Raw genomic sequence first — 12,565 nt, forward strand, 5'->3', positions numbered from 1 at the left:
AAAGTTTTCCTTGGATCCTCATTGCCTGTAGAATCATGTTCAAATATCTAAGCTTAGCTTTGAAAGTCCTGATTGGTTTGGAACCAATCTACGTTTCAACTTCATTTCTCACCACTTCCCTTTCATCAAACTAAACTGCTCACAATGTTTCCTGAATCTTCTCACCTTGTGCCTTTGCTCATGTCTTCTCCACCCCCAGAGCCACGTATTCTGCACATCTTGGAAGACCAAGTCAAGTGCTTGGTCTTCCACATCTTTCCTTCATCTCTCCTCGTTTATATCACATAGAACTTTACACCTCTCTTATGATACTTATAAAAATCTGATTTTAACCTTTTATTACATCTTCTCATTTGCTGTGTTCTAAGGATAAAAAGTGAGTGATTTGCAGTTTCTATGTGCCAGGCGTGTGTTAGGTTCTGAGGCTGTAAAGTCCCCATCTACATGTTATGTATCATCCACCTGACTCTATAGGCTCTTGAGAGTAAAAGTTGATTCTCCTTTGCATCTTCTAAAACTCCAAGCACTAGAACTCCATACATTCATATAGGACTTCAAATAAATTATCCCAAACTGAATCCCATATTTCCTGCCATGGTCCACTTCTCCACTCCCTTCCCATGCCTCCCCTTGCCTGATATTTGCTCATTGTTTTCTGAATTCAGCTGATAAGATTCTATGTACAAATTCATATAAAATTATGAATATTATGCCAAACTGTTTCCTACTTAAAACTCCAAATAAGCATTATCTTCTGACAAATTGTCTCCTACTTAAAACTCTATGTGAGGGTATTCTGCTTTAAAGGAAATGCGTACAAAAATAACCAAGAGACTAATTAATTCTTCTTATGTCACTGTGGCCTGGATCGGTAGTGTCCTCATCAGCTTTGACAATTAACAGGAAGATAAAGGGAAAGACTGAGACTATGCCTCTATTCATAGGTGCTTGACATAAGTAAACCACTGGATTTGAATTAAAAATTAATTTACTGCCAAGGATTTGACACAGAAACAAAGACCAAAGACCATAGCAAATACTAGTGGTAGAAGTAAGCCATACAGAATTTAAAGAGTTTGATGGTGTGCAGTTGGAGTTGTAAAAGACATATGATGCAAAAATGCTTAATTTCCTGTGTCAGGCATTGCTCTTTACAGGAGTGAGCTAGAGTATTTTATATTTTCTAAGTAATCTTCATAGGAATCTATGAGGTTGATAATGATTTTATAACCCTCATTTTACAGATGAAGAAACAAGTGCTTGTAGAGCTTGAGTAATCTCCCTAAGGTTACACAATTAGTAAGTACCAGAGTGAGGACTTGAAGCCAGGCAGCCTGGCTGCAGGTTGGACAGTGAGCCGTTACATTGCACTGCAGTGGAAGAGCACCACTGAGCATGGCTAATTCATCCTATTCTCAGAGGCAGACACTCATTTTCCAGGGTGGACAGGACCACAACCTTGTCTTCTGCCTTCTATCCTTCCCTTTCCTTCTGTTCCTAGATCCAAAATGTTGTGCATCAGTGGCTTTGGGCCTGGCTCTGTGCTGGGCCATCCTCTTGCTTTGGTAGCAGTCCTGCCTGCCCTCTTTTCTCCTCTGATCCTGCCTGGCTCCATAGGCTCTGGGTGACAGTGACATGAATCAAATCTTTATGCAGTCAGCAAGCCCAGAATAACCCACTCATAGCCCAGCCACTGCTCCTAAACGCCTGATCCAAGGAGTACAACAGGGTACAGTCGACTCTCCATATCCACAGACTCAACCAACAACAGAACAAGAATATTTGAAAAAATAAACAATAACATTACAACAAAAAAGTAATACAAATAAAAAATATAGTAAAACAACTATTTACATAGCAATTACATTATATTAGGTATTATAAGTAATCTACAGATGACTTAAAGTATATGAGAGAATGTGCTTGGGCCATATGCAATACTACATTATATCGAGGACTTGAGCACCTGCAGATTTTGGTATCCACAGGGGTCCTGAAACCAATCCCTAGGGGTCCTGGAATCAATACCTCTTGGATACCTAAGGACAACTGTTTTAAAACTTTCACTTTAAAAGGTGGTACAGGAGGTCGGTGTGAGAGACAGTAATGTCTATTAATTGTGGATAGCAAAGGAAGAGGCCCATTTGGATTAAAAACAGTTAAGTTTCTATTCCCAGATATATGCAACACGCTAACAAACAGATGAAAAGCTCTGTAAACTCAAATTACTCTTACCAAGCAATAAACTATACCTGAGTAGGCTTCAAAAATAAATGTTTCCATTTAACAAAGAATACAGACTTTACAGAAAAAAATAAAAAAAATGTTTCCCCCGGTGGCCTAACATATTCTTAGGGTGCGACTTTCACTCTGGGAGAATTCTGGAAATAAGCCTCTGAAAAAAAGCTATTTTAAAAGTTTTTTGGTTTAAATACATATTTCTCATTGTTCACTTTAGTCATAGGTAAATGATAATACCAGACAAAATGAACACAAAATCAAATAGATTAAACATCATAGTTCCTTATGAGTGAATAAACAGCATTTCTAGGTGGGGTATAACAAAGAAAAATCAAAACCAATGCACGTTCACCAGGAAAGCAATCTCGCTTGGAATGTTTTCAAGGCAGTGTATACCACATTGTAATAGTATCTTATAAATTAATTATCAATAGATTATAAATCACTCAGGGAAATATGCATTTTTAATCCACTTAAATTAGAAAAATAGTGTTTCCATTTTAAAATGCCCCTCACTTGACCCAGTAATTGTTATGACAGTAGGTTCTAGGGTAAATCCTGGCTTGCTGCTTGTTTTGTAATTTGCTCTCGCTTGTTCCTAAAGCTTTTGCAATGTTCCTTTACAGTTAGAAATTTAGCCTGGGTGCACTTAATATGCCACTTACTATGGCTTCTAAGTGGAGCTAGCCTTTGGAGCCAGTCTAATCAACCTAGCTCCATTCCACACAAAGTTAATAAGCCTCTCTGACTCCATTTCTGGCCAGGAGTGACGTTCCTCATACAAAAGTGGGTCTTAGCTCTTTTTCACTGATTTTTTATCATGTCAGTTCCAAGATCCCCTGTGTACACAATTTTAGCAGTAATTCCCATGTCAGTACACAGAGGTTTTGCCATTAAATCCATCCTAAAATTAAATGCTTTTTAGCAGAGTATAAATGATATTCCCTATGGGCTCCCTGTACAATATGATTTCATTCAATAAACATGATTGGAGCACCTACTACGGGTAGAGTGCTGGCCCATGCATTGTAGTGTCAGAGGCATTCAAACCAGAGAGACTCCCTCTTGAATACGGGCTGCATAAAATGAGGATAAGATTTGCTGGGCTGCATTCCAAGGAGGTCAGGCATTCTCAGTCACATGATGAGACAGGAGGTCAGCAGGACTGGTATCATAAGATACAGGTCAGAAAGACCCTGTGGATAAAACAGGATGCAATAAAGAAGCCGGCCAAAACCCACCAAAACAAAGATGGCAATGAAAGTGACCTTTGGTCCTCTTACTGCTCATTATAAGCTAATTGTAATGCATTGGCATGCTAAAAGACAATCCAGCCCCACGACCTTTTACAAATGCCACGGCAACGTCAGGAAGTCACCCTATATGGTCTAAAAAGGGGAGGAACCCTCAGTTCTGGGAATTGCCCACCTCTTTCCCCCAGAAATCTCATGACTACTCCACCCCTCGTTTAGCAGATAATCAAGAAATAACCCTATAAATAGCCAAACAGCAGCCCTTGGGACTGCTCTGCCTATGGAGTAGTCATTCTTTTGTTTCTTTATTTCTCAAAGAAACTTGCTTTCCTTTTACTCTATGGACTCGTCCCGAATTCTTTCTTGTGTGAGATCCAAGAACGCTCTTTAGGGGTCTGAACTGGGACCCCTTTCCGGTAACAGTAGGAGTCCAAGGATGAGAGACACCTGGAACTCGGCCTCCACAGGCTCCTAATCTACTGGGACAGAAAGAATCATCCTTAAATAATTCAATACATGCCAGTTGTGACACATGCTGTTGCTGTGACAGAACTATAGGAGTATAGAGGATTCATTCTGAGAGGAGTCTCTTTTACTCTTTTACGAAAACTACTGGTAGAATATAGCATTCTTTTTCAGTAGGAAAGAGATGCTTGTGTATATCATTTATGGTATACTTATCCACAAACATAGAAAAATAATTATAATCAATTATGATTCTTTCCTAAGAGGGGATATGTAGAACTTGGGTAGCAGATGACATTCAGATGAACCTTTATCATTTACTCTCTAGAATTCATAATTTATTAGACTTCCTTAGATTCAGGAAGTCTGAGCAGAGTAGTCTGGGAGGAGGAAGAAAGAATAAAAACTCTCTCTACTATTTTTCTTTTCTATCAGAAATATGCTTTCAGAACTGACCATCAACAAAATTTTCCTTCACTGCAAACCCAGCACAGGGAGTTATGGAAGTTCAATGCCAATTAGTGGCAGCTTATTTTGCACGAAGGCTCTGACCCTGGCAACTCCCCACTCTCCTTTCATTTTGGAGCCACCAGGTGAGATCCGTGCTTCAGCAATGCCATGTGCAATGATGCCATGCATAAGTTTTAGGCAAGAAGACATTTTCCTGTCTTTTTACAAACACATGGAAATGAACCTCATCAGTTTATACAGCGAATATGCTGTACCAAGGAGAACCAGACATAGGGTATTCTTTGCACCTCCAGGTTAACCAAAATAAAATGTTACCATGTTGTTTTAGAAAACAGATTAAAAGATACTAACCTTCCATAGTTGTAGCTGTGGAAAATTGTTAATTCTTTACGTCAGAATGAAAACCACATGTCTATGTTTCAGAGAGTTTTTTTTTCTGACTTCAACTTTAACCCCAAAGTAATGACTAAGCATGCCCAAAGAGGCACTTTATTTTTATAGCCATGCTCATGGAAAGCCAAAATGGCACCTGAATGACTTTTCCCCTCCTCTTACTCACAGTCATAATTTCTAGTATTAGCATTATAGTAGCTGGAAGTGTTTTTAAAAGCCAGCATTTCCTTTTTCATTTCCAATCACAGTAGAAAAAATAGAAAGTTTCCCTGCTAATGCCGGAGGGTGAGAAATTCTTATACTCTCATTACGCTGACAATGAGAAAGGAAAATAGATTTCTACTCTGGTCAGAGAGCAGAAATCCTGGTTCTCCAATCCTCACAGGAAAGCTAGTCCCAGCAACATACCACATGCAGTCTGTGCAATAAAGTGTCCTATTAGCTCTGATGTTTAGATCTATATTTGTGTCCTTTTGCTTCGCACTTCTTCTCTCAATAGAATTCCTTTACTCAACAGGTAAGAGAAAATTATTGGAAACAGGTATAGTCTCCTAGAGTGAGTAATAAAGTTTACCAAATAATTCATAAAATTAACCAACATATTTTCCTGAGGAAGCATGCATAAATAACATGACATCATTGTCAAGGAGCATTTAAGGAAATGACAAACATGTTCAAGGGAGTAAAAGCTATTCTCTGGGCGCTGATGTAACTGGAACACGGTTTAATAACATGTTAGCTTGAGCCCACTGTGTAGTAAACATTTACTACCCATAGTACATAATGAAGCAGTCGGGCGATGCCTTTTATCAGAGGCTGTTTATTAATCATTCGGGGCCCATTAAAAGTCACAACAGAAGCAAACAGAAACTGTGACATGTGCCTCTAAAAATACTGCTTATTGGCAACTGCTCTCTGGAAGAGGTATTTTGTGTTCATTGGATCCACTGGTGTGTGAGTGAAATTTTCCAGCAGTTCACAAAAATACACAGACCACATCGAGCGAGGGCACATCTGTGAACTTAGAAAAATGTGGAAGTAAGGGGAAGCATTAGAAAGCAGTGCATCTTTGTTATCCAGGATGATTGTCACTAAATGCTCCTCTGTCTTGACATTTTTAGGACTGAATTGTAGAGAAATGCACTGTGTGCAAATTTCCATCCAACATGGTCAGCATTCAGCCCCATGGATTATAGTTTTTACATGTGTTCTTCTGTGTGCAAGGTTTTACCTAGTCAACATCGACATGACTCAAAAAATGTGCTGTCACTTTTTTTTTTTTTTTTTTTTGAGATGGAGCCTCACTCAGTCACCCAGGCTAGAGTGCAGTGGCGTGATCTCAGCTCACTGCAACCTCCACCTCCCTGATTCAAACAATTCCCCTGTCTCACTCTCCTGAGTAGCTGGGATTACAGGCATACGCCACCTGGCTATTTTTTTGTGTGTGTATTTTTAATAGAGACGGGGTTTCACCATGTTGGCCAGACTGGTCTCGAACTCCTGGCCTCAGGCAATCCACCCACCTCGGCCTCCCAAGTGCTAGGATTACAGGCATGAGCCATCGCGCCCGGTGGTGGTATCACTTTTATAGTTATTCTTCATTCACCACCTGACTTGGGAAAGGCTCCTTGAAAGTGCCGGAGCACTAGACCCACAAATAAAAAGTAAAAAGGGCCTTTCCATTTATTTTAAATAGATGCAGTGGATTATCAGGATGAGTAACATAAGAAATAGGAGAAAATTAATGGCTAATAAAAACATGATGGGTTTTGATAATGGGTACCCTCATACAGTGCTCTGTGCACCCTCTTGCACAGAACAACTCCTTGTATTTTGGTTTGGTTGATGTAGACACTTTAACTAAATATTCCAGACCACACAAAAATAAATCAACTTAGTCTCTGTTTTTTTATATTGCATCGCTCCATTTTTGCCATTCCCAAAGTGAATACTCCTTTTGTGTGACCTCTCTTAAGTGTGTGTTTGATTGTTTGCAAAATATTCAAAATTCTAACAACTTTTTCTTTCTTAGATATTACTAAGTATCACTCAAATCAGTCCACTTCTCTCCATTTCCTTTGCCACTAGCCCAGAGAAGGCCACCATTGACTCTCTCTTTCAATTTCTGTCCCCATCCTGCCCCTAGTGAACTCCTCATGCTGCTGCCAATAAAACACATTTGATCACATCTGTCTCCTCCTAACTCTTCTTTGGCAAGTTAATACTGTCAGGGTGAAGTCCAAGTTATCTAACACTACCTACTTTCTTCTCATTTCCCTTTCTGTAAAATAGCCATAATGGACTTCCAGTTACCCCAAAGACCATGTATTTTGCTCTGTAGGGATTTGCGCTTGCAGCTTCCTCTGCTTGGAACACTTTTCCACATCGTGTGTCAACCTCTTGCACAGAGCAACTCCTTATTATTTATTCTTTAAGTCGAGGCCAGGTGTGGAGGCTCACACTGCAGGAGGCTTAGGTGGGAGGATCGCTTGAGGTCAGGAGTTTAAGATCAGCCTCAGCAACATATTGAGACCCTGTCTCTACAAAATATTTAAAAAAAAAAAAAATCAGCCAGGTATAGTGGTGCATGCCTTTGGTCCTAGCTACTTAGGACGCTGAGGCAAAAGGATCCCTCCAGGGGTTTGAGCTGCAGTGAGCTATGATTGGATCACTGCACTCCAGTCTGGGTGATGGAGCAAAACTCCGTAGGTAAAAAAAATAATAATGATAATAATCTTCAGGACATGAGAGATCCTGATATTAAATAGAGAAATAATTTCTAAATACTAAAAGATGCTGTTGATTATAGATAATAATTAAATTTATCATTTATAATTTAATAGATTTTAACCCTCTTGACAGTAAAGATAATTATTGTGTAAATTAATCAATTACTTTTGAAATAACTATTATATTGTTCTTTTCATAATAAATACTAAGTAAACATGGTGAGGTTAAAAATAAAAATTTGTTGGGTATTTACAATTAACTAAGCCCTATGGTATGAGTATTATACAGATTAGCAAGATGTAGTTAATAATTGAACCCAGACATGCTGCTATCAAAATTCACTGTTTCAATACTATTCTCTTAAATGATTAAATAAGTCAACTAAATTGTAGGACTCCCTGACATCAAAATAAACAAATGCATAAATAAATAAAGAAATAAAGGGAAGAAATCACCTTACCACAGAGATTAAAAATTCTCATTGACAAATGTCCGTGAGAAATGCAACATATATATAATAAATAGGAACAGAGACAAAGGCTGCTTATCAAACTGAATGTTTATTGCTTCTAGGAAGAAGTTTTTCAACCTGTAAAACTGTTGCTCTTGTTCTCATATAGGAGAAAAATGAAACTGAAAATTAATAAATAAAATTTAAAAGGAAGGCTTAATGAGCTTCAGGCCAGTGGTTTACCATGCAGGGAGCAAAAATGGGCTTGGCTTGAGGAAGTAGGAATGGGAACTCTGTACTGCAGTTCTAAGCCAAATTAAAATATGGGAAATGCAGAAGACACATTTAATTCCTTAATAATAGGAACATTGGGCCAATGTCTTGGAGTCTTGCAATTTTCAGATAATATTTTATTTCTCAGCAGGTCATATTAAGAGAACCTCTTGAGGTTGTGTAAGCATTATGATTCTCTGCTTATTGCCTTACTTCGTCTGTTGCTATTTTTTGTCTCTTCAGGTTTGGTCCTTAAGGATTTTGTTGAACTGGCCCTAAGCACTTTATGTTATCTTTTTGAAGAAATATATCTTCTAGATTTCTCATATTTTGATTTGGCTTATAACTTCAGTACTGGGTTCCCATTCCTACTTCCTCAAGCCAATCCCATTTTTGCATTACTTAGATGGGGACTGACCCCTCATTGGGTAGAGCTTTTGCCACTTTTTGCATTTTTGCTTGTCTTATTTCTTGTGCCAACTGGCTTTAAAAATATTGTCTGGAATGATGCCTCTATTGTCTTCTATGATTATAAATGTAGTTAAGAAATTAATGCTGTATAGTGAGGATCCCAATTCACCCCAAGTGAAAGAGAAAACATTCTCACAGGCTTCAATTTCTATCTAAGCACACAGGACTTGTTTAGCATCATGAAAGACCATCAAAGAAAGAGATAAAGTCAAAATCCAAGACATTTCTGGGCTCCACTTTCTTCAGGTCTCTGTCACCAGTTGCCTCTCAGCAGATTTCAGGCACCAGAAAGTAAAGTATACTATGAAGCATTTCTATATGCCAACAGTGAACAATCTGAAAAAGAAATCAAGGAAGTGATCCCATTTCCAATAGCTACAAATAAAATGAAATACCTAGAAATTAACCAGAGAATTGAAAGAGTTCTATGATGAAAATTATAAAACACTGATAAAGGAAATTAAAGAGGAAACAGTAAAACAGAAAGATATTCCATGTTCATGGGTGGGGAATCAATATTGTTAAAATATTCATACCACTTAAAGCAGTCTACAGATTCAGTGCAATCCCCATCAAAATACCAAATACATTCTTCATGGAAATAGAAAGAACAACTGTAAAGTGTATATAGAATCACAAAAGACCTAGAATAGCCAAAGTTATCCTGGGCAAAAAGAACAAAACTGGAGGAATCACATTACCTGGCTTCATATTGTACCACAGAGGTATAGTAACCAAAACAGCATTGTAATGGCATAAAAACAGACACATAGATCAATGGAACAGAATAGAGAACCCAGAAACAAATCCATATATCTATATATCTACAGTGAACTCATTTTTCAATAGAAGTGCCAAGAAGATACGTTAGGGAAAGGATAGCCTCTTCAACAAATGGTGCTGGGAAACTTCCATATGCAGAAGAATGAAAATAGATCCCTATCTCCTGCTATATATGAAAATCAAAACAGAATCAATTAAAGGCTTAAGTCTAAGAACCCAAACTATGAAACTACTACAAGAAAACATTGGAGAGAATCTCCAGGACATTGGAGTGGGTAAAGATTTCTTCAGTAATACCTTACAAGTACAGGCAACCAAGGCAAAAATGGACAAATGGGATCACATCAAGTTAAAAAGCTTCTGCACAGCAAGGGAAACAATCAACAAAGTGAAGAGACAACCTACAGAATGGGAGAAAATATTTTCAAACTATCCATCTGACAAAGGATTAATAACCAGAATATGTAAGAAGCTCAGACAACTCTATAGAAAAAATCCAATAATTTGATTTTAAAATGGGCAAAAATCTGAATAGACATTTCTCAAAAGAAGACATACAAATTGCAAACAGGTATATGAAAAGGATTCAACATCACTGGTTATCAGAGAAATGCAAATCAAAATTCTAATGAGATATTAACTCACTCCAGTTAAAATGGCTTTTATCCAAAAGACAGGCAATAGCAAATGCTGCTGAGAATGTGGAATAAAGGGAAAAACCCTTGTATACTATTAGTGGGAATATAAATCGGTACAATCACTATGGAGAACAGTTGGAGGTTCCTCAAAAAACTACAAATAGAGCTACTATATGATTCAGCAATCCCACTGCTGATATGTACCCAAAAGAAAGGAAATCAGTATCTTGAAGAGATATCTGCGCTCCCATGTTTATTGTAGCACTATTCATAACAGCCAAGATTTGGAAGCAACCTGTGTCCATTGACAGATGAGTGGACAAATAAAACATGGTACACTATAGAGTACTACTGGGCTATAAAGAAGAATGAGATTCTGTCATTTGCAACAACAGAGATGGAAGTAGAGTCATTATGTTAAATGAAACGAGCCAGGCACATAAAGACAAACATCACATGTTCTCACTTATTTGTGGGATCTAAAAATCAAAACAATTGAACTCATGGAGATAGAGAGTGGAATGATGGTTACTAGAGGCTGGGGAAGGGCAGTGGAGGGGTGGGGGTAGAGGGGATGATTAATGGGTAGAAACATATAGTGAGATAGAATAAATAAAACCTATTATCTGATAGCACAACAGGGTGACTACAGTCAATAATAATTTATTGCATACTTAAAAATAATGAAAGGAATATAAATGGATTATTTTAACACAATGAATACATGCCTGAGGTGATGTGATTATTATGCCTTATATGCCCTATAAACATAGGCACCTACTATGCACCCACAAAAATTTAACATTAAAAAGTATACTCTAAAGCATTTCTCAAAAAAGTCAGAACAGTGACATGTAAGTTTATACAAATGCACAAGTTTATATTAATCTATATTTATATATTCAAGCTTATATTAAAGAGTCTATGTTTTATAATTTGCTATGCTTTATTTTATCTCCTGAAATGCATCTATTTATAGCTACTAAAGTCATTCAAGGGAAGATTATTGGGCTTATATTACTCACAAACAAAAGCATTATTTATAAGAGTTTAGAAGAACCTATCTTGGGGGAACCTATCTTATCTCTGAAAAGCCACTTCAGGAAAATTAAAAAGATGAGGAAGATCATGATATTAAGTGTTTAGTCAAAGAACCAACAAACTAAAAAGTATCTGATAGCAACAAGTAGGTCTAATACTTCCTAAGGTGATGATTTGTGAACATATTAGGAGCATTTTTTTCTTTTTCTCAAAACTACATAAAACAGTTAAAGTATTTATACAATGTCACCAAAACTCCAGAGTTCTGAGAAGAAATCTGATAAAGACTAATTTATAGGACAGATCCAGTGCCTGTAGGGAATATTCTGGTGTGGACACATTGTGCAGAACTAGCTGGTATAAGCCCTACTTTTGGAAATGAAAACCATTAAGCATAAACTTTCAGAAAAGCCCATGAGAGCTAAGGTCCTTGGAGAAATTTATACATTTGGCAATTCTCATACAAGACTTTGAGAGGCAGGGCTCTTAGTAGTTAGCAATGAGGCAGTGGGGTGGCTTTTCTCCCATTAACTGTCTGTTCGCAGCCCAGATTTTTCTTGAGTCTATTATATAGATTTTTATATGCAAAAATTAAAATGTTGAGAATGAACGTGTATCTGGCATTGCATGCCCCTCTTCACTTCTGAAATTGCTTCTTTTAAAACAAGGAGAATCAGTGGGAATAAAGGACAAAGATTGTGTGTAAGACAATTATTGATTTTGGTTGGTCTGAGACTGAACTCCATGGTTGCCTCAAGAAACAAGTAAGGTTCTGCTATTAGAGGCCTGAACAAATGTCCTGGTGCAATTTCTTAGAAATTCTTCCTGATTATCTCAGGAAACTTTAACAGTGGTGCAGCCTAGGGATTGATAGGGCTGTGGAAGAATCATAAGGAAACGGGCATTCACTGCAATACAAGGATCGTATTACAATTCCTTAAGTACAATGCAGACATGCATGTTTGGATGAGCACAGAGTTTACAAGAACAAGTTTTATGAGACTGAGCTCTAGTAAGGTCAGAATGCAGTGTAATTCACTGGGCTGCAATCGGGGTCAGGGCTGGGGGTTCTGAATTCAGGCTTCTGCTCTATTTTCAACTGGTGGTGAGACATGAGTTCTTGGGCCTTAAGAGGAGTACTCTATGCAGACTACAGGGCTCTCTCTAAACCAACTACTTTGATTCAGAAGTGTGCAAAAAGTTCATCTTCAGAATTATGTCTTATGATCTATGTTACTGAAATGAGACTGTAACTAACACAAACAGAATTCTTTCTAAATTAAAGTAATGATATGAGGTTGGGGGTTGCTTTGCCCACATGAGGGACAAAGCTGAGTCAATGGTTAATTTTATCT

The 12,565-nt window shown here is 37.7% G+C and overlaps 1 protein-coding gene across 6 annotated transcripts in view; it reads right to left on the reverse strand.

Annotated features, from left to right (window-relative positions):
* The window catches only part of LOC105479465 (potassium voltage-gated channel subfamily Q member 5), a 566,685-nt gene that overhangs the window by 378,026 nt on the left and 176,094 nt on the right, over positions 1-12,565 (reverse strand). Inside the window, exons 1-2 of one of the 6 annotated variants that reach the window (XM_071096858.1) lie at positions 4,782-7,649; positions 3,243-3,437 (exon numbers count right to left, since the gene is read on the reverse strand). The exons of 4 other annotated variants lie outside the window; for them this stretch is intronic. In XM_071096858.1, the coding sequence (XP_070952959.1) occupies positions 3,243-3,268 (26 nt within the window). In that variant the 5' untranslated portion in view covers positions 3,269-3,437; positions 4,782-7,649. Of the gene's footprint in view, positions 1-3,242; positions 7,650-12,565 lie in introns of those variants that run through there. One more of the 6 variants, XM_071096857.1, reaches the window with a different exon arrangement.

This window comes from Macaca nemestrina, chromosome 5 (assembly GCF_043159975.1).
Source record: "Macaca nemestrina isolate mMacNem1 chromosome 5, mMacNem.hap1, whole genome shotgun sequence".
NCBI classification, from domain to species: domain Eukaryota; kingdom Metazoa; phylum Chordata; class Mammalia; order Primates; family Cercopithecidae; genus Macaca; species Macaca nemestrina.